Raw genomic sequence first — 25,281 nt, 5'->3', positions numbered from 1 at the left:
CTTTATAAGGTCTACTATGCTTTTTAATACAGAAGGATCATGGAATACATTTCTACCATGCACAATATGCTCAGCTTAATTTCCACCATTTGTGACTACTGGGGCAATACTTAACTTTGTGGGTGCTATCTTGTGTTCACTGGAGTGGTCCGTCAGAGACCATACATCTAACATACCACCCTATACTTCAAAATGATCTTGACTTGCTGTAGTTGTATGCATTATATGGCAACTTCCAAGGGTTTTTTTTTACCATGTGGTAGGTATAATTAGGGAAAGAAATAATCGAAATGTTCAGAAGGATGACACTGAGAAATGTTGAGTGTTTGTTTTCGGCAAGCAACTGAGGTATAATTGCTCAATAAAAGGAAAGCATGAGAAAAGTTTCTAGCTCCCCAATGTTTGCGGTATAGTCCTATTGCAAGAGAAACCTTGAGCAGATATACATTTGGTAGAAAACATTAGGTTAGACAGGAAATTTGGTAATATTCTGAATGTATTTGTCATTGTTTCTTTTTATTGTCGGAATTAATGAGGGGCCTGATCATCCCCAGATTTTATGTAGTTGGAGCATGACATCCTATAAACTGTCTTGTATTAGTAAGCATCAGACCTCGCCGTCCCAGCAAAGAGAACATTAATTGTCTAAGCAGTTTTGGCCTCGATGGAGAAAGGATGGAGAATGAATCCATGGAGACCTTACGAGGAAGGTAACAAGCTTTACCTTTCATCTGGTATAGTGTTCACAGATGGTAGACATTTGGTGATCTAAGCCATTGGAGCTTGGCGAAAATGAAGGACCATTTCAGTGGTTGAGGTTCTCAAGCATAACTAGAGCTGGCAAGGTACCCCAAATCAGATCTTTGTGATCACCATCTAAACCTCTTCTCACATATTTCCTCATGCAAACAGCTCCTGCTCTGAGAATTACATTAATGTGGGGAGATGATGGGGACAATGGAAATAGTAACCATTCTGAAAAAAAAATTGGCTCAAGTGCACAATGGGCCTGTTTTCTCACTGAAGGCAGTAGGAAATTTCTACAAAGAGTGTTTGTAACGGCTTTTCATGGGGTTTTTAGAGTAGAATCTGCTCCAATGTCCACACTAGGAAAAAAAATCTCCGTGCAAATATACCCTGAAAAAAATAGCTGAAAGGGGGTCAATGCCATAAGATAAGAGAATCATCGCTCAACTGATTATTCTCTCACTGCTCCAGTTATCGAGTGGTGGGAGTTTTCAGAAATGTTTCATTTCGTTATGTTATGACATTTCTTCACTTTTATGTATCTCAAAAATCCTTCTTTAAGCTACAACTCTGCTGACAGCCCACATAATGAACTTCATGGGCTGGAGGTGGGATGTACGCTCCACAAGCCCTGCCTTGTCCCACCCCTGCTTAGTCAAACATTTCTATCTATTTTATATACTAATGCTACAATATATTTTTATATTCGATGTTTGCCTAGGCATGAACATAATTATTATATGACTTACCATGTCTCTATTCATATGTAAACGACTTATCTCAGCTATGAATTACTACGGTCATCGCCTCGGCACTCAGTATTGTGAGTATTGTTAATTACTTTATTAGCTGCTTAGTTAAAATCTATCATCTCTTACAAATTGCTCATCAGTAAGAAGTTGACCAAGTCAATATCATGATGGTACACTGGAAAATATAACATTAGGTCACATAAGAATGAGGATGAGAAAAAAGGCATTAAATTAACTAGCGCTACCTTTCTACAGTCATAAGAAGACAATCGAATTGTGCTGCTGGAGACTAGATAGGCAGGACGGAGACACAAATTTTATCTTCAAAATGGAAAAAAACCTCTCTGCCAAGAATATGTTTTTTATCCCATCTTAGGATAGAGTATGAATTTTTGCATAATTTTTTTATTTACATCGTAAATTTTCTATGGCAGTTAATTTTCAATCCTCCGACAAGCAACTTGTACAAGTGACCGGACAACATCTCTGTACAAACAGTTGTCTCAGAATGTACTTTATAAAGTCCAATCAATGAGTAGTTTGACATTGGATGGACAGTAGAGTTGAGTAAAAGATGTCGTAGGACCCTGGTCCAGCAGCCTCATCGGTTGTCCATGGTTGTTGGACCAGAGCCTCGCGAACCTTCTCCTACCTGCAGCATCCCTGGGGCCTCCTCTCATTTGTAGATCCTTCACTGTTCCTTCACAATGCACGTATGACATTGCACCAAGCCGACTTGTCAGAAGAGGCACCATGGATGCTGGCAGGTAGGAGAGGGCTTCATGTAGACTATCTATGTGAACACTGGATCAGTCTTGCAAATCTTTTTGCTCACCTCTAATGGACAGTTTTTGGTAAAAGTCCAATTTCCCTTCTTGAACACTATATTTTTTTATCTGCTCATGTTGAATCCATTTTGAGACCGGGATTTCCCTATTTTCAGGATCTTTATAATCTATAATATCCATGAAATTCTGTGCTACACCTGTTTTTCCAAACCATTTGCACACTTTGTTAATCACCTGTCCTGACTCCAGTGCCGGGCTTTGCGCCCTTCTCCTACTATTGGCTCCCTCTGTAATAGGTCACATCTGGTTTCTATAGGAGCACCTCTGATGTAGTCATCCAATGTATTTTAAGGCCGGCTCAAGCGGCTATGCGCTGCCTGTGTATTAAGGTAGTATAGCACTCTGCTGCCACATATCTATCTGGAGTTAAGACGCTCTTTCCACTTGGTTTTTGTTTAAGGTGCACCCCTAAAACATTTCTTTAGGTGCATTGTTGTATGGAATCCTTTTCCTAATTAAAAAGCAGATTAAACATAAATAGGTCTGATTAAGGCCGGTTTCACATTAGCGTTTGTAGGAGCTGTGGAGGGCTGCGGACTTTCTCCGTGAAGCCCTGCCCTCGGCTGCACCTCCGCAGCTAGCTCCGCCTATTTCTGCATGCGGCCGGCATGCGGCCTATGTACCTTTCTTTACCATTAGGTACGCAGGTCGTGCGGCTGTATGCGGATGCTTCCGCATGCGTCGTCTTGACGATGCGGCGACCAGCGTAGAACGCAGCTTGTAGCAATGTCTTTTTTTTTCCGCATCGTCAAAACGACTCATGCGGAAGCATCCGCATACAGCCGCACGACCTGCGTACCTAATTTTAATTTTAAAGGTAGGTACACAGGCCGCATGCCGCCAGCATGCAGAAATAGGCGGAGCTAGCGGTGGAGGTGCGGCCGAGGGCGGGGCTTCACGGAGGAAGTCCGTAGCCCTCCGCAGCTGCTACAAACGCTAGTGTGAAACTAGCCTCAGTCCCTAATATATCCTTATAGTGGTCAGCACTTCACTTTTCTGATATAAAGTTCAAAATCCTCTAAACAGACATTACAGTTAAATGATGAGATTTAGTATACCTGAAGCCACCACTAGATAGGGCTAATGTGTTTACTGCATACATATAATACATTGAAGTCAATAATAAACCAGTATGCAATGAGCTTCAAAGCTCCCCCTAGTGGTGACTAAAGTTACCGATGCAAGAAAAATGGAGCCCTGGATGCATAAAGATATATGAATAAATGTAAAGTAGCAATATATGCAATAAATTAGTAATATGGTGGTTTAGAGTCCACACTGCACAATGTTCAAAGGTACGATCACACACGAAGGTGAAGCATGAATGCGATTTAATATATCACAGCATTTCAAAGTTTTCAAACCTCTTCATCAGGACCAACCACAATGATCTTGAACCACCGTATTCCTCATTTATTGCAACTTATCTCCTTGGTGGTCCTGCTGCAGCTCTTACATGCTTCTAAAGGAGTTGTGACCGTCACAATCCTATCAGGTGAGCGGACGTATAATATTTAATACCACCTGGTCATCAGATAAGACCCTATTTGCACTTTTTAGTCTCTCCAGTTTTACCATTTGAAGTACCGATATATGAGACACATATTGACGAAGCTGTCCTATCTCATCTGCTCACCGGGCCCCCTACAGGCGTTGCGGCACGCTATTGACGTGCGGGCCCACGCCCGCACGTCAATAGTTAACAGCCGCCAGCCAGTCGGAGGCTGGCAGCTGACTTGAGCCGCAGTGCACATGTCACCGGCATCTGACGTCATTGTCAGCCGCCGGCGAGTGCGTGCTTCACCTGCGTGGAGGGAGTGAGCTTCGCCCGCCGCAGGAGCTCGGCCAGGTAAGAACTCGTGTTTTGTTTTTTTTTTTTGAGAGCAGCAAACCAGGGGGCCCCGGGGCAGAATGCTGGACACGCTGGGGCAGAGATGCCGGACACGCTGGGGCAGAGATGCCGGACACGCTGGGGCAGAGATGCCGGACACGCTGGGGCAGAAATGCTGGAGAAACTGGGGGCAGAAATGCTGGAGACACTGGGGGCAGAAATGCTGGAAACACTGGGGGCAGAAATTCTGGAGACACTGGGGGCAGAAATTCTGGAGACACTGGGGGCAGAATGGAGAAACGGGCATGAATGGAGACACGGGGCAGAATGAAAGACATGGGGGCATGATTGGAGACACTGGGGGCAGGATTGGAGACAGATCGTGCAGGATCATGGGACAGGATGGATACGATGGAGACAGATTGGGCAGGATGGGGCAATCATATGGGGCAGGATAGGGAGATCATATGGGGCAGAATGGATACTCATGAGGGCAGGATGGGAGAACATATGGCTGGAGCCAAGAATGAGACACACAGGGGCCAGGATGGGGGATAATATTATTACCATAGGGGCTAATTAAGGGATATTATTACTGCAGTGACGTATTTATTTTATTTTTTGAGTATACTGTTTTAAATGGGGGTGCGGTCCTGTTACTGTGTAGAGTGATACTATGTCGCCTTTTTTTCTTCATGTGGTGTAATGTAGAAGTTGGGAAAAATTAAGTAATGTGTTCTGCAAGCAGAGCTCGAGATAACTGTTATTTCCTGCAGAGACAAGTCCTGGCTGGAAGAAGTGATGGCGGTCTGTGCTGGATGAAAGTTGAAAAATGAAGGACTTCACCTAGAGACGTCACTGGTGAGTCAGTGTGTTACCTATACACTGACACTATACACTATATACAGAGCTCCTGTATAATGTCACCAGTGATCACTGTATTACCTATACATTATATCATTATATAGAGCTCCTGTGTATAATATCACCAGTGATCACTGTATTACCTGTACACAGACACTGCATACTAAGTACAGATCTCATGTGTATAATGGCACTTATGGCGATGGTATTGTGGTTTTTTTTATTACTGATCAATATAGTAGTATTCGGTCACTTTGTGGTGGTAATATGTGGTCTGGTCATGGTGCGGTGGTATTTGTCCCTTGTATGTGCTATTTGGTCACTATGTGGTAATAATATGGTGTCTGGTCATGGTGTTGTGGTATTTGTTCCTTTATGTGATGTTATTCGTTCACTGTGGCGGTAATATGTGGTCTTGACATGGTATAGCGGTATTTGTTCCTTGTATGTGATATTATTGGTCATTTTAAAAATTGAAAAATAAATAAAAATATACCTAAATTGTATTGCATATTTTAACAAATATTTAATAGGCTACAGCAGAGTAGGGCCCAGCCTAAAGTGTCTACCGTGTTATGGCGGCGGCTTAAAAAATCTTTTGGCCAAAACAAAAGCTGCCGGCTATATGTGCGATCTGGTGATGGGAACTGTTAATGTGTGATAGGTGAGAAGTGGAGTTTTTCCAAGAGAGAGCGGTGGGACTGTGGACAGTTCGAGGGGTGGAGCGTGGAGGTGGGGCTGGGGTGGAACCTGGGCAGAGTCTCAAGGGGGCCCAAAAAAATTTGCCAGTATGGGGCCCCGAAATTTCTAGTGGCAGCCCTGCTGCTAGAGCTGTAATTGACAGCATCTGGGAGAGAAGGGTTAAAGTCTAAAAGACTCAAAAGAAACACCCAGTTGGTCTGCAAACAGAGATTTCACATACTGCACTCCAAAAGCAACAAATGTGAATATCTCTGCAATGGGACAACGGAGCTTGAAATGGTAAAAAGTGGCAGAATCAGTGTAGCTCAGGGATTTTTGTAAACTATTTAATTTTTTTTCAGCAAGTAGCAGGTCCCCTTTACTTTTGAACATCCTTTTACACTAGATAATAGATTGGGTTTGCAGTAAGCTTCCCTAAATGGTGGCCCACACAACAAGAAGCTTATTATTTATGGGTTGGGATCTGTGTATGTAAAAATAGATACAGAATAACCTATGAAATAAGAATCTTCTCCATAGTCACTACCGAAGCTATGTTTTCCTATACAGAGACACCACGAAAAATGTGGGTTCCTGCGTGACAGGTGTCAGTGAATGGCTTCCATCCCAAGCATCTGTCAGAGGTTTATGTCCTAAGCTTATACGTCCGACCTCTGACTTGAACATAGGTATAACGAGCCAGACAACCTCTTTAAGTCTGAGCTCATATCTCAACTGATACATTGCAACAAAGCCAGCAGCAGCGTGAAATGGATGGATATACTGTATACAAAGAATTGGGGGTATTCTGGCTCAATTTGGTGCACATATTTAGCATTTATTTGGTGTTTTAGACATTTTGTATTCATCTCCTCATAAGTGGATATGATTTTGGATGGAGAAAGGGTGAGATTTAGTGGGAAGACTCATGACCCAAAATAATGGTGGGGTTAAGTTTGCAAAAGTTTTTAAACATGAGTCAAATTTTTCATCCAGCTCGAGCCAGCGTGATAAATTTGGCACATTTTTAACCCCTTTCCGACATTTGGCGTAATAGTACGCCCACTTCGGACTTCCTCCCTTTGATGTGGGCTCCGGCGCTGAGCCCACATCTTTCCCGGCACATGTCAGCTGTTTTGAACAGCTGACATGTGCCTCTAACAGCCGTGGGTGGAATCGCGATCCACCCGCGGCTGTTAACCTGTTAAATGCCGCTGTCAACCTCTGACAGCGGCGTTTTACTCGCGTTTCCAGCAAGCATGCCGGAAATCCCATCCATCGGTGACCCCGACACATGATCGTGGGTCACTGATAGGTTGGCATGACAACCAGAGGTCTGCAGCAGATCTCTATGGTTGTCATAGTCAGATTGCTATGAGCCGTTGGACAACGTTCATAGCAAGTGAGCATTTTTTCTACATACAGGCAATCTGATCATCGCCTGTATGTAGCAGAGCCAATCGGACAACTCAGGCTTCTAGTCTCCCATGGAGACTACTGAAGCATGCAAAAAGTTAAAAAAAAGTTTTAAAAAATATAAAAAAAAATTGAAGAAATAAAAGTTCAAATCTCCCCCCTTTCGCCTCATTCAAAATAAAACAGTAAAAAAAAAAATCAAACATACACATATTTGGTATCGCCGCGTTCAGAATCCCCTGATCTAACAATATGAAAACAGAATTAACCCGATCGCTAAACGGTGTAGAAAGAAAAAAAGTAAAAACGCCAGAATTACGTTTTTTGGTCACCACTACATTGCAATAAAATGCATTAACGGGCGATTAAAAGATCATATCTGCATCAACATGGTATCAATAAAAATGCCAGCTTGGTATGCAAAAAATAAGCCCTCACCCAACCAGAGATCGCGAAAAGTTGAGACGCTTCGGGTATCGGAAAATGGCACCATTTTTTTCCCCATTTAATATAAAAGAGCCTAGACATGTTTGGTATCTGTGAACTCGTAATGACCCGGAGAATCATAATGGCAGGACAGTTTTAGCATTTGGTGAATATGGTAAAAAAAAAGAAAAAAAACAACTGTGGAATTGCAATTTCTTGCAATTTCACTGCACTTGGAATTTTTTTCCCATTTTTCAGTCATGATATGTTAAAACCAATGGTGACATTCAAAAGTACAACTTGTCCCGCAAAAACCAAGACCTCACATGGCCATTTTGACTGAAAAATAAAAAAGTTATGGCTCTGGGAAGAAGGGGAGCAAAAAATGAAAACGCAAAAACGGAAAATGGCCTGTGGGTTAAGCGGTTAAATTTTGGACAAAATTGATAAATTGACCCTGTTGCATTCAGCCACCAGCAAGAAATCCAAGTCACAATAAATCTTTATTAATATCTTCATAGGTAAAGTTGTTGGGCGTGAGCACCAGCACTCAGCCCTCTGTACTACGTTTCCCCATGTGCCGTCAATGGCCGTGTAACAATATGGTACCAGTATGGTTGCCCGCACTCATGCTCAGTCCCCTTTAATAGGTCATGCTCTGGTTTATAGGACTTCCACGTCTTTAGTACTCCTCGTCTTCATATTCCTCATGCTGAGGTCGCAGGATGACGCTATAGTAGGTTTTGATGCAGGACAGAGCGGTTGGTGGGATGAGGCGTCGGTTGATGTAGTTGTTTTCCAGGTGCACGGAGACCAGGTTGGAGTCTTGGGATATTCTGGTATCGCAGATTGAATTCAGAGGCACGTACCTGTGGATTATCAAAAAATAAGGTTATTTCTATGCAAAAAGTTTGTGCAGTTTGCTCAGATTGCTGAGGTTAGAGGTCAGCTCATGAGCCCGCTCCTTGAAAGTACCTCCGACATCTGACATACATACAGGTGCTTCTCACAAAATTAGAATAGCATCAAAAAGTAAATTTATTTAAGTTCTTTAATACAAAAAGTGAAACTCATATATTGAGTCATTACACACAGAGTGACCTACAGTTAGGTCCATATATATTTGGACAGAGACAACCTTTTTCTAATTTTGGTTATAGACATTACCACAATGAATTTTAAACAAAACAATTCAGATGCAGTTGAAGTTCAGACTTTCAGCTTTCATTTGAGGGTATCCACATTAAAATTGGATGAAGGGTTTAGGAGCTTCCGCTCCTTAACATGTGCCACCCTGTTTTTAAAGGGACCAAAAGTAATTGGACAATTGACTCCAAGGCTATTTCATGGACAGTTGTGGGCAATCCCTTCATTATGTCATTCTGAATTAAGCAGATAAAAGGCCTGGAGTTGATTTGAGGTGTGGTGCTTGCATTTGGAAGGTTTTGCTGTGAAGTAAACATGCGGTCCAAGGAGCTCTCCATTCAGGTGAAACAAGCCATCCTTAAGCTGCGAAAACAGAAAAAAACCCATCTGAAAAATTGCTACAATATTAGGAGTGGCAAAATCTACAGTTTGGTACATCCTGAGAAAGAAAGAAAGCACTGGTGAACTCATCAATGCAAAAAGACCTGAGTGCCCACGGAAGACAACAGCGGTGGATGATCGCAGAATAATCTCCATGGTGAAGAGAAACCCCTTCACAACAGCCAACCAAGTGAACAACACTCTCCAGGAGGTAGGCGTATCAATATCCAAATCTACCATAAAGAGAAGACTGCATGAAAGTAAATACAGAGGGTTCACTGCACGGTGCAAGCCACTCATAAGCATCAAGAATAAAAAGGCGAGACTGGACTTTGCTAAAAAACATCTAAAAAAGCCAGCACAGTTCTGGAAGAACATTCTTTAGACAGATGAAACCAAGATCAACCTCTACCAGAATGATGGAAAGAGAAAAGTATGGCGAAGGCGTGGTACAGCTCATGATCCAAAGCATACCACATCATCTGTAAAACCCGGCGGAGGCAATGTGATGGCTTGGGCATGCATGGCTGCCAGTGGCACTGGGTCACCAGTGTTTATTGATGATGTGACACAGGACAGAAGCAGCCGAATGAATTCTGAGGTATTCAGAGCCATACTGTGTGCTCAGATCCAGCCAAATGCAGCCAAACTAGTTGGTTGTCGTTTCATACTACAGAAGGACAATGACCCAAAACATAAAGCCAAAGCAACTCAGGAGTTTATTAAAGCAAAGAAGTGGAATATTCTTGAATGGCCAAGTCAGTCACCTGATCTGAACCCAATTGAGCATGCATTTCACTTGTTATAGACTAAACTTCAGACAGAAAGGACCATAAAAAAACAGCAACTGAAAACCACTGCAGTGAAGGCCTGGCAGAGCATCAAAAAGGAGGAAACACAGCGTCTGGTGATGTCCATGAGTTCAAGACTTCAGGCAGTCATTGCCAACAAAGGATTTTCAACCAAGTACTAGAAATGAACATTTTATTTACAATTATTTAATCTGTCCAATTACTTTTGGTCCCTTTAAAAACAGGGTGGCACATATTAAGGAGCTGAAACTCCTAAACCCTTCATCCAATTTTAATGTGGATACCCTCAAATGAAAGCTGAAAGTCTGAACTTCAACTGCATCTGAATCGTTTTGTTTAAAATTTATTGTGGTAATGTCTAGAACCAAAATTAGAATAATGTTGTCTCTGTCCAAATATATATGGACCTAACTGTATTTCATGTTAGACCGCACATGGAGTACTGTGTCCAGTTTTGGGCACCGGTGCTCAGGAAGGATATAATGGAACTAGAGAGAGTACAAAGGAGGGCAACAAAGTTAATAAAGGGGATGGGAGAACTACAATACCCAGATAGATTAGCGAAATTAGGATTATTTAGTCTAGAAAAAAGACGACTGAGGGGCGATCTAATAACCATGTATAAGTATATAAGGGGACAATACAAATATCTCGCTGAGGATCTGTTTATACCAAGGAAGGTGACGGGCACAAGGGGGCATTCTTTGCGTCTGGAGGAGAGAAGGTTTTTCCACCAACATAGAAGAGGATTCTTTACTGTTAGGGCAGTGAGAATCTGGAATTGCTTGCCTGAGGAGGTGGTGATGGCGAACTCAGTCGAGGGGTTCAAGAGAGGCCTGGATGTCTTCCTGGAGCAGAACAATATTGTTTCATACAATTATTAGGTTCTGTAGAAGGATGTAGATCTGGGGATTTATTATGATGGAATATAGGCTGAACTGGATGGACAAATGTCTTTTTTCGGCCTTACTAACTATGTTACTATGTTACTATGTTACTATGTGTTTATTTCTGTTAATGTTGATGATTATAGCTTACAGCTAGTGATGAGCGAGTGTACTCGCTGCTCGGGTTTTCCCGAGCACGCTCGGGTGACCTCCGAGTATTTGTTAGTGTTCGGAGATTTAGTTTTCATCATAGGAGCTGAATTATTTACTATTAGCCAGGCTGAGTACATGTGGGGGTTACCTGGTTGCTAGGGAATCCCTACATGTAATCAAGCTGGCTAATAGCTGTAACTCATGCTGCTGAGGCGATGAAAACTTAATCTCCGAGCAACGAGTACACTCTTACAGCCAATGATAACCCAAAAGTCATTATCTCAGTAAATTAGATTACTTTATAACACCAGATTGAAAAATGATTTTAAAATCCGAAATGTTGGCCTACAGAAATGTATGTTCAGTAAATGCACTCAATACTTGGTCGGGCTCCTTTTACATCAATTACTGCATCAATGCGGTGTGGCATGGAGGTGATCAGCCTGTGGCACTGCTGAGGTGTTATGGAAGCCCAGGTTCCTTTGATAGCAGCCTTCAGCTCATCTGCATTGTTGGGTCTGGTGTCTCATCTTCCTCTTGACAATACCCCATAGATTCTCTATGGGGTTAAGGTCAGGCAAATTTGCTGGACAATCAAGCACAGTGATCCTGTTGTTTTTAATCCAGCTTGCTGGCAGTGGGTAGCATGAAGTGCTCTAAAATTTCCTGGTAGTTGGCTGCCCTGACTTTGGTCTTGATAAAACACAGTGGACCTACACCAGCAGAAGACATGGCTCCCCAAACCATCACTGATTGTGGAAACTTTGCATTAGACCTCCAGCAGCTTGTATTGTGGCCTCTCCACTCTTCCTCCAGACTCTGGGACCTTGATTTCCAAATGAAATGCAAAATTTACTTTCATCTGAAAACAACACCTTGGACCACTGACAACAGTCCAGTTCTTTTTCTCCTTGGCCCAGGTAAGACGCTTTTGGCGTTGTCTATTGGTCATGAATGGCTTGACACAAGGAATGTGACACTTGTAGCCCATGTCCTGGATACATCTGTGTGTGGTGGCTCTTGAAGCAATGACTCCAGCAGCAGTCCACTCCTTGTGAATCTCCCCAAAATTTTTGAATGGCCTTTTCTTAACAATCCTTTCAAGGCTGCAGTTATCCCGGTTGCTTGTGCACCTTTTTCTACCACACTTTTTCCTTCCACTCAACTTTCCATTAATATGCTTGTATACAGCACTGTGAACAGCCAGCTTCTTTAGCAATGACCTTTTGTGGCTTCCCCTCCTTGTGAAGCATGTCAATGCCTTCTGGACATCTGTCAAGTCAGCAGTCTTCCCCATGATTGTGGAGCTACTGAAATAGACTAAGGGACCTTTATAAACACTTAGGAGCCTTTTCAGGTGTTTTTTGTTAATTATTCTAATTTACTGAGATAATGACTTTTGGGTTTTCATTGGCTGTAAGCCATAATCATCAACATTAACAGAAATAAGCACCTGAAATAGATCACTCTGTTTGTAATGATTCTATATATGAGTTTCACTTTTTGTATTGAAGAACTGAAATAAATTAACTTTTTGATGATATTCTAATTTAGTGAGAAGCACTTGTAAGTCTGCGATAGATATACAGTATCACCGATGTCTGGTAGGGGATAAGGGACGCTCTCCATTCACTCTGATCCGATTCAAGTTTCACAAAGTCTTGTTTTCTGCCTACACATACCTGTCCGCTGCCTTCATGCCATCTACCATCGTGAGAGCACCGCTTGCCTTCTACAGATTCTATGTTGCACTGTCTTTTGCTGGCTGCAGAATGAGCTAACTGAGAATATGTCAGTGAGCTTGCTGTGACAAACTGACAGAGAGTTTGTATCTGTCTTTTTCTCAGCTGATTTATGACCAAATTTGAATGTGCAGACAAACTGGAAAGGTTTTTATGGAACACAATTGTAAAAATTATATTTTTTTTACCCAAATACATGGATTTAATTGAAAAACAAATTGTCCCGAAAGGTTGATAACTCTTTTAAACTAAATGCATTACATGCTCTTTATGGCTTTGCTCTTTGGTATTTTTAGCTTCGGGCTATTATCCGCTCTTTGACTTGTTTGTTTTGGTGTTGATTGATAGGAGCCAGATCCTGCATGGGATTAATCTGTGTCTGCAGGGGGCCATAAGGTCCAACCCAGAAGAACACGACAGAACAGCTTTGTGCACTGGCTGAGATCGCTCGACAACCAAGAACCAAATATTTAGCAAAACTGCATGACACCATGTGTAGGAAGACGACTCGAGACATCTGAAGGTGGTTAGACGCTGCATTCCCTCTAAAGAGTAATCATCGTTCTACTTTTTTCCCCCATAAATCATATGGGTGAAAAAAAGAAACTTTGTAATATATCTTAACAGAGAAATCTTCTCCTTTCTCCTCCTAGACTGATCCTTCATAAACACAATTCTCAATTTACCGGTAAAATGGGTCTTAAGTGAAAACAGATTTCCCCATTACTGAGATAGGAGACGACCGTTGATGCTTATAAAGTTCTATGAAGAACTGTAACTGTCACTTCCGGATGAACTTGCAGCAGAATGTCTGTGTAGCTCCTCCATAGAACTTCAAAAGCACCAACTGTCATCTCCTCTCTCTATAATTGAAAAATCTACTGTATACAGATTTTACCTATAAATTGAGTGTGAAACATCAGTCCAGAAGGAGAAAGAAGCTGTTTTTTTATATAAGATATACTATAAAGTTTCATATTTTCATGTGTAATATTGATTTATGAAATAAAAATTAAAACGACGGGGACTCATTAAAGATAATTTTTCCTATCATGGTCCAAAAAGTTGCATAAAGCATCTGTTTAGTGCATTGCGCTTAAGGTCGTTGCCTTCTGCCTTCATCCACTTGGCCTATGTCTCTAGGAAAGGTCACAGCTGGACGTGCTGCAGCATTCGTTTCCTTTAAACAAGGCACTAAAACAAAAAAGCTATAAAAAGAGTTTCTGGTGTCCTATACACACACAAAGTGTGTAGGGAAAGTATAGTCTTAGTACTAAAGATGAAGTCGTGGTCACGGAGCAGATATTCTTCTGGACTTCCCATCAGGAATCCTGTTGAGGAACAGATGGGTAAATATCTCTACAGCCTGCAATGATGGATGACAGGGAATAACTTGCACTTATCTGTACTGGAGACTAGTAAAAATCGGATTTAGGTTTAGTGTGCCTTAGGGTATACCGGCTTGATCTCACCCATGGGTCTAGTTTTACACCTTTCCATTTCCGCACAATGGATTTAACAGTGCTCCGAGCGATGCTCACGGCTCCACAACCTTCTCGAACACTTTCCCATTCAAGTTCCTTCCAGAATTGAGATCTAAAAATTGCCAAAGTGCCAACATTTTGCTTTACACAGGTTTTGCATCTCAATAAGAGCGAGTGGCTTGGTGGAAAAAAAGGACATCTTATGTTGTGCCAAAATTTTTGCCCCCAAAAGTATGCCAACCAAAAGATAGCGTGAACTTAGACAGAAGGGGTAGAAGGTGAGATGTAAGCCTGAGCCACCGTAATAGAGTTGGTGCATCTGTAAGGAGTTAAAAGCACAAGAAGAGTCTGGGGGCGGTTACCTTCTCGGCTCTGTGCCCGAAACCATTGAGCTGTGCTGTGGGTTCCCTAGGGAGAGACTGATAGACTGGGACAGAAAGGAAGCAGCCAGAGGGCGGGAAAGGGACGCACGCAGGAGACAGAGCAGCGTGCAGAGCAGCGTGCAGAGCAGCGTGCAGAGCAGGGTGCAGCTGCGCTCCGGAAGAGAGAGAGAGAGCTCCCAGTCTGAGGACAAATAGAGAGAGACTGCCCAGAAAGACTGTATCTCGTGAGTACATAAAGCGGACTCTGCTGTGACTGGAGAGGGGCGCTTTGAGACCCGTTTTAGAGACTACGACACCCTGGTCCCCGCGGTATCAGTACAGAGACTTAACAGTACAGAGCCCCTGACTCCTGGTACAGAGACTTAACAGTGCAGAGCCCCTGTTTTCCGGGTATAGAGACAACAGTGCGGAGCCCCGATTTCCTAGTTGTGCTGTAAAAGTTAAAGACTCAGAGCCTGTGCATACCACATTAACTCCCGAAACCCCAGGCAGCAGGCTCTCAGAGACTACTCTGCCCACGGACAACAGAGGGACGACAAGTGCCGCTGTTTCTCGGCGCCTACTTTGGAGAAGACGACCCTCCAAGCAAGTCATCTTCAGACTGATAAGTGTTCTTTTCTCAAGGAATCCTGCTTAATTCTGTTATATTGTTTAACTCCCGTATTTTTGCATTGTTTTATTGTTAGTTATTTTGCATTGCTTCCTCCCTGCGAGGAGAACCTTATTCCTGTTATTAAACCCCTCAACTGTTGGTCTGTCTGTTCCGTGGTGACATACTCAGTACCTGCATCCTATTACATTTGGCGTAGTCGGCAGGATGTCACACGGTAGCGCGGACAGGGCAGACCAAGCAGCTGGGGAAGTTCCCAGGTCTAGCATTTCCCTGGGAGCCATGTTGAATAATTTGCCAAGGTTCACTGGGAACAATGTAATGTTGTGGAGTTGGACAGAGCGTATCCGGGGAATGATGCGTATGCACCCCATGACACCAGCCCTGGATGCAGAAATTGCATTGATGGCCCTGGAGGGGGAGGCGCGTGATTCTGTCATGCATAGGTCCCCCCGGGAGAGAGATACCCTGGACAAAGTGCTGCGCATACTTGAGGAAACGCATGGGGACCCCACTGACGTAGGGGAACTTCGCATGCGACTGTTTCACCGGGTACAACGGGAGGGGGAGACCGTGACCCAATTCACGAACGCCCTGCAAGAGCTTCACACTGCTATCAGACGAAAGGACGGTGTAGGAGTAGGGTCAGTTGATGTGGTGCTCAGAGATCAGCTAGTGACAGGACTGCGTGACGCAATGATGAAACAGGCACTGCGAGATCGCATGCGAGTAAAGCCAGACATGACTTTCTCTGAGGTTGGCAGTGAGGCGCGTGTGTGAGAACAAGAACAGGGAGTGACGGGGCTGGTAGGAAGGGTGCAGAGCGGGAGGTAACCACCACCGCAGGCAATATTCCCCAGTGGGTGGAGGACCTGAGAATGGAGATTAGACAGGTCTGTGAAGAAATGGCGGCCACCAGAAGAACTCTGGCAGAGGGGCCCGGCCCTCTGGTGCGAGACAGAGAAGCTGCCCCCCGAAGGGAGGGTGAAACTACCAGGAGAAGAAGCCCTCTTACATGCTACACTTGTGGAGAGTCCGGCCACATTGCTCGATGGTGTCCCCGGCGGAGCCGACCATCCCCACATCCTCCTTTGAACTAGGTGGCTCAGGGCTTGAGGGGCGCCGCTCAGAGCGTGAAGAACAGAGGAGGAGGAGTAAAAGTCCCCACAGCCTTGTTTCCATGTGCCCTCTGGTCTGGGCAGAAATCAATGGAAGAGCAGTGCGATGCTTGATGGACACCGGCTCACAAGTGACCACCATGCCTCAGAGATACTTCCGCCATCACTTCACAGAGGCGCTACGGCCCGAATGGGGCCCTGTGATCAAACTTATGACGGCCAATCACTTGCCCATCCCGGTCACAGGGGTGGTATGGATGAACATAGAAGTCTGCGGAAAAGACCTCGGGAGGAGAGGAGTGGTACTGGTGGATGGAGAGGTAGCTAAAGACCATACCGTGACCCTGGGCATGAATGTGTTAAAAGACCTCGGAAGCCTCGTTTTCAACGAGTCCCCGGAACAGTTCCTACAACAATGGAGCGAACAAACCCCCCAGAGAAGGGTCTTCCAACAACTGATACGGACCGCCCAGGTACGGGAAGCATACAGCGACAGAAAGGAACTCGGCAAAGTCGTCGCCCCCGCCTCCGTCAATCGAGTGTTGCCCCCTGGACAGACAGTGCTTCCCCTGCCTGTACGAGCTGGCATCCCGCTGGAGGGGGTCGAAGTCCAAATTGAGCCCAGCAGAGCCGACCAGCTGCCGTCAGGAATATTGGTCGCACGGTCCCTGGCTACAGTGCGGGATGGAACTGTCCTTGTGCGCTGTATCAATTTGGGGGAGACAGATACAACTTTGCCCCCTAGAAGCGAAGTCGCTCAAGTCCTGGGCCTTCCAGACGAGTTGGTCCCCACTGAGGCGGTACAGCTGACAGCAAGGCCAGAAGACCCGTGGCTGGTGACCGTCAAGGCAGAGGCAGCTCCGGACCCCAGATTAATGCAAGAAGGGCGCCAGATACTGGAACGCATGAGGGCGGAGCTCTCGGAACTTACTCCGCAGCAGGTACCTCAGGTAGAAGCTGTATTGGGGAAATTTCAGGATGCGTTCGCCAAAGATGAAGATGACTTTGGACGTACCACGGCCATCACCCACGAGATACTCACCGGGGATGCGGCACCAATCCGGGAACGGTACCGCCAAATACCCCCACAGATGTACCAGGAGGTGAAGGGAATGCTGTCACACATGCTGAAGAAGGGAGTTATACGTGAGAGTCAGAGCCCGTGGGCTGCCCCTATCGTCTTGGTGAGAAAGAAAGATGGGTCCCTGCGGTTCTGTGTGGACTATCGGCGGCTCAACGCTTGCACAGTGCGGGACTCGTACCCACTGCCTAGGATAGAGGAGTCCCTGACGGCACTAGGGAATGCCAGATATTTCTCCACGTTAGACTTGGCCAGCGGCTACTGGCAGGTGCCCATGTCTGAGCAAGACCGCGCCAAGACGGCTTTCATCCTTCCGATGGGACTGTATGAGTTCGACCGGATGCCCTTCGGCCTAGCAAACGCCCCAGGAACATTTCAGCGACTCATGGAGAGATGTCTGGAAGACCTGAACTTTGAAGCCACTTTGATCTACTTGGATGATATCATCGTCTTTGCCCCCACCTTTGAGGAGCATCTGCAGAGACTAGAGCAAGTTTTGAGTCGGCTACAGAAGTATGGCTTGAAAGTGAAACCCCAGAAATGCCACCTCTTCCGTACCGAGATTGAATACTTTGGACATGTTGTCTCCGCTGAGGGGGTGAGGCCTTCCCAGGAGAAGATCGCTGCAGTACAAGAGTGGCCAACTCCAAAAACGGTGAAAGATGTGTGTGCGTTCCTGGGACTCACGGGATACTTCAGACGCTTTGTAAAAGACTTTACCCGCCTTGCTAATCCACTCCAGGAGTTGTCGAGGGGAGTGCCCTCTTGCGCCAAAAACAGGAACATACAGTGGGGGAAGCATCAGGAGGAGGCATTCTTGGCTTTGAAGAAGGCTTTGACGGAGGCCCCCGTGCTGGTCTACGCTGACTTCACACAACCGTTCATCTTGCACACTGATGGGAGCCTGCAGGGCCTCGGGGCTGTACTGTCGCAGATGCAGGACGGGAAAGAGCGCGTCATCGCATACGCCAGTCGGTCTCTGCATGACTCAGAAAGGAATCCAGAAAACTACAGTTCATTCAAGTTGGAGTTGTTGGCGCTGGTGTGGGCAATGACTGAGAAGTTCGCGGAATATCTGGCTGGCTCAGAAGTTCATGTACGCATCGATAACAATCCGTTGGCCCATCTCGAGAATGCCAAGTTAGGCGCCCTAGAACAACGTTGGGTAGCCCGAATGGCCAAGTTCCGATACAGAATTTCGTATAAAAGAACTGAGAATGTACATGCGGATGCCCTCTCCCGAGTAAACTATCGCAAACCAGCACCCAGCCAGGATGAAGAACTGGAAGATGTAGAGGTTCCAGGTTTTGGAGAGACTGCCAGGACGGTGGCAGCGGCGCGGGAAATTGAACAGGAAGAGGCCTGTGTGAACTTGCTGGAGCAGCCTCTCGATGAGTGGGTCCGAGTACAGCAGAAGGATCCGGAGCTAGCTCAGTTGAGAAGGTGGGTCGTGTCTGAACAAATGCCCAATCGACATGAGAGGAGGTCCATGTCACCTGAAGTACTGAGATGCTACGCCAGTGGGAGAGGCTCGAGTTGCGGGATGGTATCCTGTACCGGAAGGTATTCCTGCAAACAGAACTCAGTCTTGTATGGCAGACAGTGATTCCCTCGTCCATGATAGACCAGGTGGCTAAGGAAGCACATGAGAAAGGAGCACACTTTGGGCCAGAAAAGACTTTCCAGTGGTTACAGTGCCTATTTTATCACCCCCACTTAAGGAACACTGTGGATAAAGTATGTCGGCAATGCAGAAGTTGTGAGCTGGTCAAACCACCAGAACAACGAGCTCCCACAGAGACGGTGAGGTCTTCTGGCCCGATGGACCTACTGGCAATAGATTACTTGACAATTGGACCAGCACACCAAGGTTATGAGCATTGTTTAGTGATGATAGACCACTTTACTAAATTTGCCGTAGTGACGCCCACGCGGGACCAGACTGCCGAGTCTGCGGCTCACGCAATCTGCAAACACTTCATTCAGGTGTACGGGTGTCCCAAGCGCATTCATTCTGATCAAGGGGCCTGCTTCCTCGGAAGAGTGATGGAGGAGCTGCACGAGCTGTACAAAATCGATAAGTCCCGGACCACCCCTTATCATCCACAGGGGAATGGGGCTTGTGAAAGATTTAACCGCACTCTGATTCAAATGCTGAGGACCCTGGAGGAGGACCAGAAGGCGAAGTGGACTGAGTCCGTCCCTGAATTGGTGTGGGCGTATAACAATCGTAAACACAGCACCACCGGATTCACCCCCTACTCTCTGTTCTTTGGCCGACCCGGGAAGGGACTGGCAGAGCTGGCGCTGGAACCCGAGGAGGACTACCCACGGACGGGGGTGTACTCCTGGGTTCAAGAACATCGTCGTCGGCTGCGGACAATTCAACGTCTAGTGCAGGACCGGCTGCAAGAATTGGAGCATCCCCAGGTAGCTCCTCAAAAGGGGACAGCCCTGCGGCCTGGAGACCGAGTCTTAGTGAGGGAAAAGCGCCCACACAACAAACTAGAGTACCGGTGGGAGAAAAGGCCGTACCGAGTGAAGCGGCGGCTCGGCAATGGGGGTCCCGTTTATGAGGTCCAGCCCGAAACGGAAGAAGGGACTCCCACCCGAACGCTGCACAGGAATATGTTGCGTCCATGTTTGTCTCGAGATCCTGAATCAGTCCAATTGACTCCAGCACCCCCACCGGCGGCGCCAGTGATCAATGTAGATGTGGAAGACGAGGAAGACTCCAAATCTCTTACAGTGAACCCAGGAACAGGGCTGGTGCCAGATTCTACCAACGTATCGGAGGAAGCCTCGACTCCTCCCACAGCAGCTGACACCACCGCCCCTGCTGGTTTGAGACGCTCTGAACGTTCAACGGCTGGTGTACCCCCTGTTCGCTACAATCAGGACGAGTTCATCTGGCAGCAGATTGTGCAAGGACTGGAAGATTGCCAACAGGAACTCCTGAAGATCTCGCCCGTGGAATGGTGAGCAGAAAGAGGGGGGGAATGTAAGGAGTTAAAAGCACAAGAAGAGTCTGGGGGCGGTTACCTTCTCGGCTCTGTGCCCGGAACCATTGAGCTGTGCTGCGGGTTCCCTAGGGAGAGACTGATAGACTGGGACAGAAAGGAAGCAGCCAGAGGGCGGGAAAGGGACGCACGCAGGAGACAGAGCAGCGTGCAGAGCAGCGTGCAGAGCAGGGTGCAGCTGCGCTCCAGAAGAGAGAGAGAGCTCCCAGTCTGAGGACAAATAGAGAGAGACTGCCCAGAAAGACTGTATCTCGTGAGTACATAAAGCGGACTCTGCTGTGACTGGAGAGGGGCGCTTTGAGACCCGTTTTAGAGACTACGACACCCTGGTCCCCGCGGTATCAGTACAGAGACTTAACAGTACAGAGCCCCTGACTCCTGGTACAGAGACTTAACAGTGCAGATCCCCTGTTTTCCGGGTATAGAGACAACAGTGCGGAGCCCCGATTTCCTGGTTGTGCTGTAAAAGTTAAAGACTCAGAGCCTGTGCATACCACATTAACTCCCGAAACCCCAGGCAGCAGGCTCTCAGAGACTACTCTGCCCACGGACAACAGAGGGACGACAAGTGCCGCTGTTTCTCGGCGCCTACGTTGGAGAAGACGACCCTCCAAGCAAGTCATCTTCAGACTGATAAGTTCTTTTCTCAAGGAATCCTGCTTAATTCTGTTATATTGTTTAACTCCCGTATTTTTGCATTGTTTTAGTGTTAGTTATTTTGCATTGCTTCCTCCCTGCGAGGAGAACCTTATTCCTGTTATTAAACCCCTCAACTGTTGGTCTGTCTGTTCCGTGGTGACATACTCAGTACCTGCATCCTATTACACATCTAGTCTGTTTCTCGCTAGAGTTAGTGCAAATCGGTTTACTTGTCCCAGTCCATTAGCGAAAAACAGTGGTCAGGAGAAGGACGGGAGAATCGCCTCTGGGTGTCACATGTACATCACACCACAATGATGACGTCACACCAGGCTGGCTAATAAAGATAAGAGCTGCACATGCCATAAGGTAAGAGGTGGTTCTCCTGCTCCCATCGGCAGTCACAGACCACTGTCATGGCCGATGGCCTGGAACGTGCCAATCGATTCGCGACAACTCTAAATCAAACTGGTGTAAATCTAACATCATATTCACTGCTGGGATTTATGAGTGCAATTTATTCACTGCTGATATATATTTATGGTCATTTTTGGCAAAGCCAGCTCACCGCTTTAAAGAAACAGGAATACATCCAACCTGTGGTTACAGTTTGCACAGAAAACGGATTGGGATAAATCCACACATGTAAAGAAAAAACGTTTTAATTCTCCAGCGATCAGTCCAATGGTAGAGTTAAATGCACCTTTTATTTATCCATTAAAAAGTTCCAGATTTCTTCAATAACAGTATTGCATACATTCAATCCCTTATGGACGACATGTCTCCACACCACATGTGTCTTCCTCCAGGTCCAAATGATCAGGGTTTAACAGGAGCTTAACCTTCATGAGTACTCCCGGGACAGGGATACTTTGGGTCCCAGTTCCAAGGACAGATTGAGGCCCCCCTATCTTACCAAAGAACGTCACAGCGTGACAATCTCCCTCCCACTGTGTCTGAAACCTCGCAACCAGGAGGTCTGGTGGTAAAATTAGTAGGGAGTATGAAAAAGACAAGGTGTGCCTCAGAGGTCCTGCACTTGAGCAAGCTGTCTCTAAAGTAATTTTCTCACTATTAAAGAAGGATCTTGGAGGGAGTGACTGGAAAAAAAATGCAACAGGTGACATACTATTCATGCATATGAGGTGAATAGTTAAGAAATACCAAGGAGATGATCATTTAAAGGCCAAAGGAGTCTTGCTCCAAAATGACAAACTCAGAAATGGCCATAATTTATCCAAACTCGTAAAACACAGGCATCGACACCCAGGGGGAAGAGTGGATTGCCCAAAATGGAAAACATGTAAGAGTATTATGTGGTCACGCACTACAGGAAGGGAACAGCAAGCCATAGTAACCCCAATTGAGGGATGTGTTTTAAGTGCTTTGAGCAAAGAAAAGTCCAACCAGGGGGCAGATATGAAACTGATATTTGTAAAGCTTTATAGCACCCCCTTTTGACAGTATCATGGCTTGTAAACACTTTTTGTAGCCAGAAAATAGTAAATTTTTGTTTGACGGATTTTCATCCATTCTTCCGCTTCTGTGAGATCCCTGGGTCGTCTTGCATCCTCTGCTATTTTGAGATCTAGCCACAGATTTTTAATGATGTTCAGATCAGGGGACTGTGAGGGCCATTGTAAAACTTTCAGTTTGCGCCTTTTGAGGTAGTCTATTGTGGATTTTGACATGTGCTCATCCATTTGTAGAAGCCATCCTCTTTTAAATTTCAGCTTTTTTACAGATGGTGTTATGTTTGCATCAAGAATTTGTTAAAATTTCATTGAATCCATTCTTCCCTTTATCTGTGAAATGTTTCCTGTGCCATTGGCTGCAAAAAAAACCCAAAGCATGATTGATCCACCACCATGCTTATTGTTTGGTGAGATGTTCTTTTCCTAAACTTCTGTGCCTTTTTTTCTCCACACATACCTTCGATCATTGTGACCAAAGAGTTCTATTTAAGCTTTAGCGGTCCACAGGACTTGTTTCCAAAATGCATCAGGCTTGTTCAGATGTTCTATTGCATACTTCTGACACTAAATTTTATGGTGAGGACGCAGCAGGGGTTTTCTTCTGATGACTCTTCCATGAAAACCATATTTGTGCAGGTGTCTCTGAACAGTAGAACAATGTACCACAACTCCAGAGTCTGTTAAATTTTTCTTAAGGTCTTTTGCAGTCAAGTGGGGGTTCTGATTTGCCTCACTAGTAATCTTACGAGCAGCTCTCATTGAAATTTTGCTTGGTCTTCCAGACCTTATTGTGACCTACACTGTTTCTGTTAACGGCCATTTCTTAAATACATTTCAAACTGAGGAAACGGGAACTTGAAAATGCTTTGTATGTTCTTATAGCCTTCTCCTGCTTTGTGTGACTCCACTATTTTCATTTTTAGAGTGCTAGGCATTTTCTTAGAATAATCCATGGCTGCTCTAAAGCTGAGAAATTTGCATCACGTGGCCTTTCCTAACTTGCTTGACTGATCACAATAACAGTAATTTTGACCAGGGGTGCCCAAACTTTCACTTGCCACTGTGTATGTATTTGTATCTGTGTGTATATATATATATATATATATATATATATATATATATATATATATATATATATATATATATATATATATATATATATATACATATATATATAATTAGTTTATTAACTTCTGGTATGTATTTATGGTAGTATGTTATTCACTGCTGGTATATAATTGTGCATACAGCTCAAAAGGTTGTTGCATTTAACATATGGAAGTAGAATTTTAGATTTTCTTTACTGACAATGGTGCAAGTTCTCATGGGGCCCTAGCAATTTTATTGAATGGGGCACAGAAATTTCTGATGGCAGTCCTGATATGGAAAGAAACATTGGAAAAAACAAAGAAAACAGCATAGATGTACCTCACCTTATTTTATTGAAACTGAGACGGAGAACCTGCAAGGACTTCAAGTTCAGGATGCCACGTGGGATGCTTTGAAAGTTGTTATTATCCAACAAGAGTTCGTTAAGGGATTTGTAGAGGCCAAAAAATGATACGGCATGGACGCCATCATCTCGCAAATGATTGTGTGACAGATGAAGAAATTCCAGTCCAGGTTTCATGTGAGCAAATACATACCCGGGAATAAGCTCGATCTGGTTATGATGTAGGATGACTTGTTTTGCTCCCCGAGGCAAAAATGATGGTACATGAACCAATCGATTATGGGACAAATCAAGAGATTCCACATTCCTGGGGAGACAAAAATAGAAGTTTAGCCTGATAGTAGGGGGTATGGGGTCAAATAGGTCTCCTTGGACCCAGTTGTTGGCTCCAACTCTTTTCTTGACCAAATGTAATCTCCATATACTTTAATCACCAGTCATAGGTAGGACCAACCAGGTAGAAGACCACTTTTCAATGCTTTTTCACAGGTTTATTGCATATCATGGTTTTGCATTTGATTTTTGAGACTTTACATATTTATTGGCAACACCATCTTTATTAACTGCTTTACTTATAACTGTTTGATTCTTCTCCCATTATGTGTTAGATGGCGGAGGAACTGGGGCATTTTACGTAAGAGAATATTCTCAAAGTTGATGTTCCTTTCAAAGTATTTCTTCCAACGAGGTAAGAAATAGTGCATGTATCTCCACTTGGTGGACGTAGAAAATGTTAGTGGGTAGTAACTGTGTGTCACCAAGTTTTGAGAATTTTCTTCCGATTGCATATGCTTTTTGATTAAAGGGAATCTGTCAGCAGGTTTTTGCTATGTAATCCGAGAGCAGCATGATGTGGGGGCCAAGACCTCGATTCCATCAATACGTCACTGTTTGGGATATGTGTTTCTGTTTCAATAAAATCAGTTTTTTATCAGCAGGAGATTATCACTACAGGACTAGGTGTCTTGTGCCTTCTAGTCCTGCTTCCCTACATAACTCTGCCTATGTACAGTGTACAAGAGGGCTCAGCATTTTCAGGACTTATACACCCAATTTTAGCTTCGTCTCTCCCAATATGTAAAGGTCCCAAACATGGAACCGCCCACCTCTTCTTCTTTAATGGTTAAAAGTCTCTATATGGCATATATTTATTTTCAATTAGAAATCCTCACATCATGACTTGATCACATCAATGGTGGGAATTAACAATTACTTGTCTACCCTATAGATGTTCAATATGAAACGCCATAGTAGTGACAATATGGCTAATAGTCACTAAAGGGGTTGTCCATCCACAAATTAATCGAAAAAAAAGCTTCAATGAATTATGGC

At 44.8% G+C, this 25,281-nt stretch overlaps 1 protein-coding gene and 1 long non-coding RNA gene across 8 annotated transcripts in view; one reads left to right on the top strand and one right to left on the bottom strand.

Annotated features, from left to right (window-relative positions):
- Positions 1-6,952: 6,952 nt before the first annotated feature.
- The window catches only part of LOC143805040 (extracellular matrix protein 2-like), a 96,159-nt gene continuing 77,830 nt past the window's right edge, over positions 6,953-25,281 (bottom strand). For 3 of the 7 annotated variants that reach the window (XM_077283784.1, XM_077283783.1, XM_077283786.1), the window contains 2 exons: positions 23,930-24,256; positions 6,954-8,434 (listed from right to left, as the gene is read on the bottom strand). In XM_077283784.1, coding sequence (XP_077139899.1) covers positions 8,248-8,434; positions 23,930-24,256 — 514 coding nt within the window. In that variant the 3' untranslated portion in view covers positions 6,954-8,247. Of the gene's footprint in view, positions 8,435-23,929; positions 24,257-25,281 lie in introns of all 7 variants that reach the window. The other 4 variants (XM_077283785.1, XM_077283782.1, XM_077283787.1 and 1 more) reach the window with 3 other exon arrangements.
- LOC143805041 (uncharacterized) overlaps positions 12,562-25,281 on the top strand; it is a 55,318-nt gene continuing 42,598 nt past the window's right edge. The window contains exons 1-2 of the long non-coding RNA XR_013221164.1: positions 12,562-13,209; positions 24,558-24,637. This is a non-coding gene — a long non-coding RNA (uncharacterized LOC143805041). The remainder of the gene's footprint in view (positions 13,210-24,557; positions 24,638-25,281) is intronic.

The sequence above is a fragment of the Ranitomeya variabilis genome, chromosome 2 (genome assembly GCF_051348905.1).
Source record: "Ranitomeya variabilis isolate aRanVar5 chromosome 2, aRanVar5.hap1, whole genome shotgun sequence".
NCBI classification, from domain to species: domain Eukaryota; kingdom Metazoa; phylum Chordata; class Amphibia; order Anura; family Dendrobatidae; genus Ranitomeya; species Ranitomeya variabilis.
This window is presented reverse-complemented; position numbering and strand designations above follow the sequence as displayed.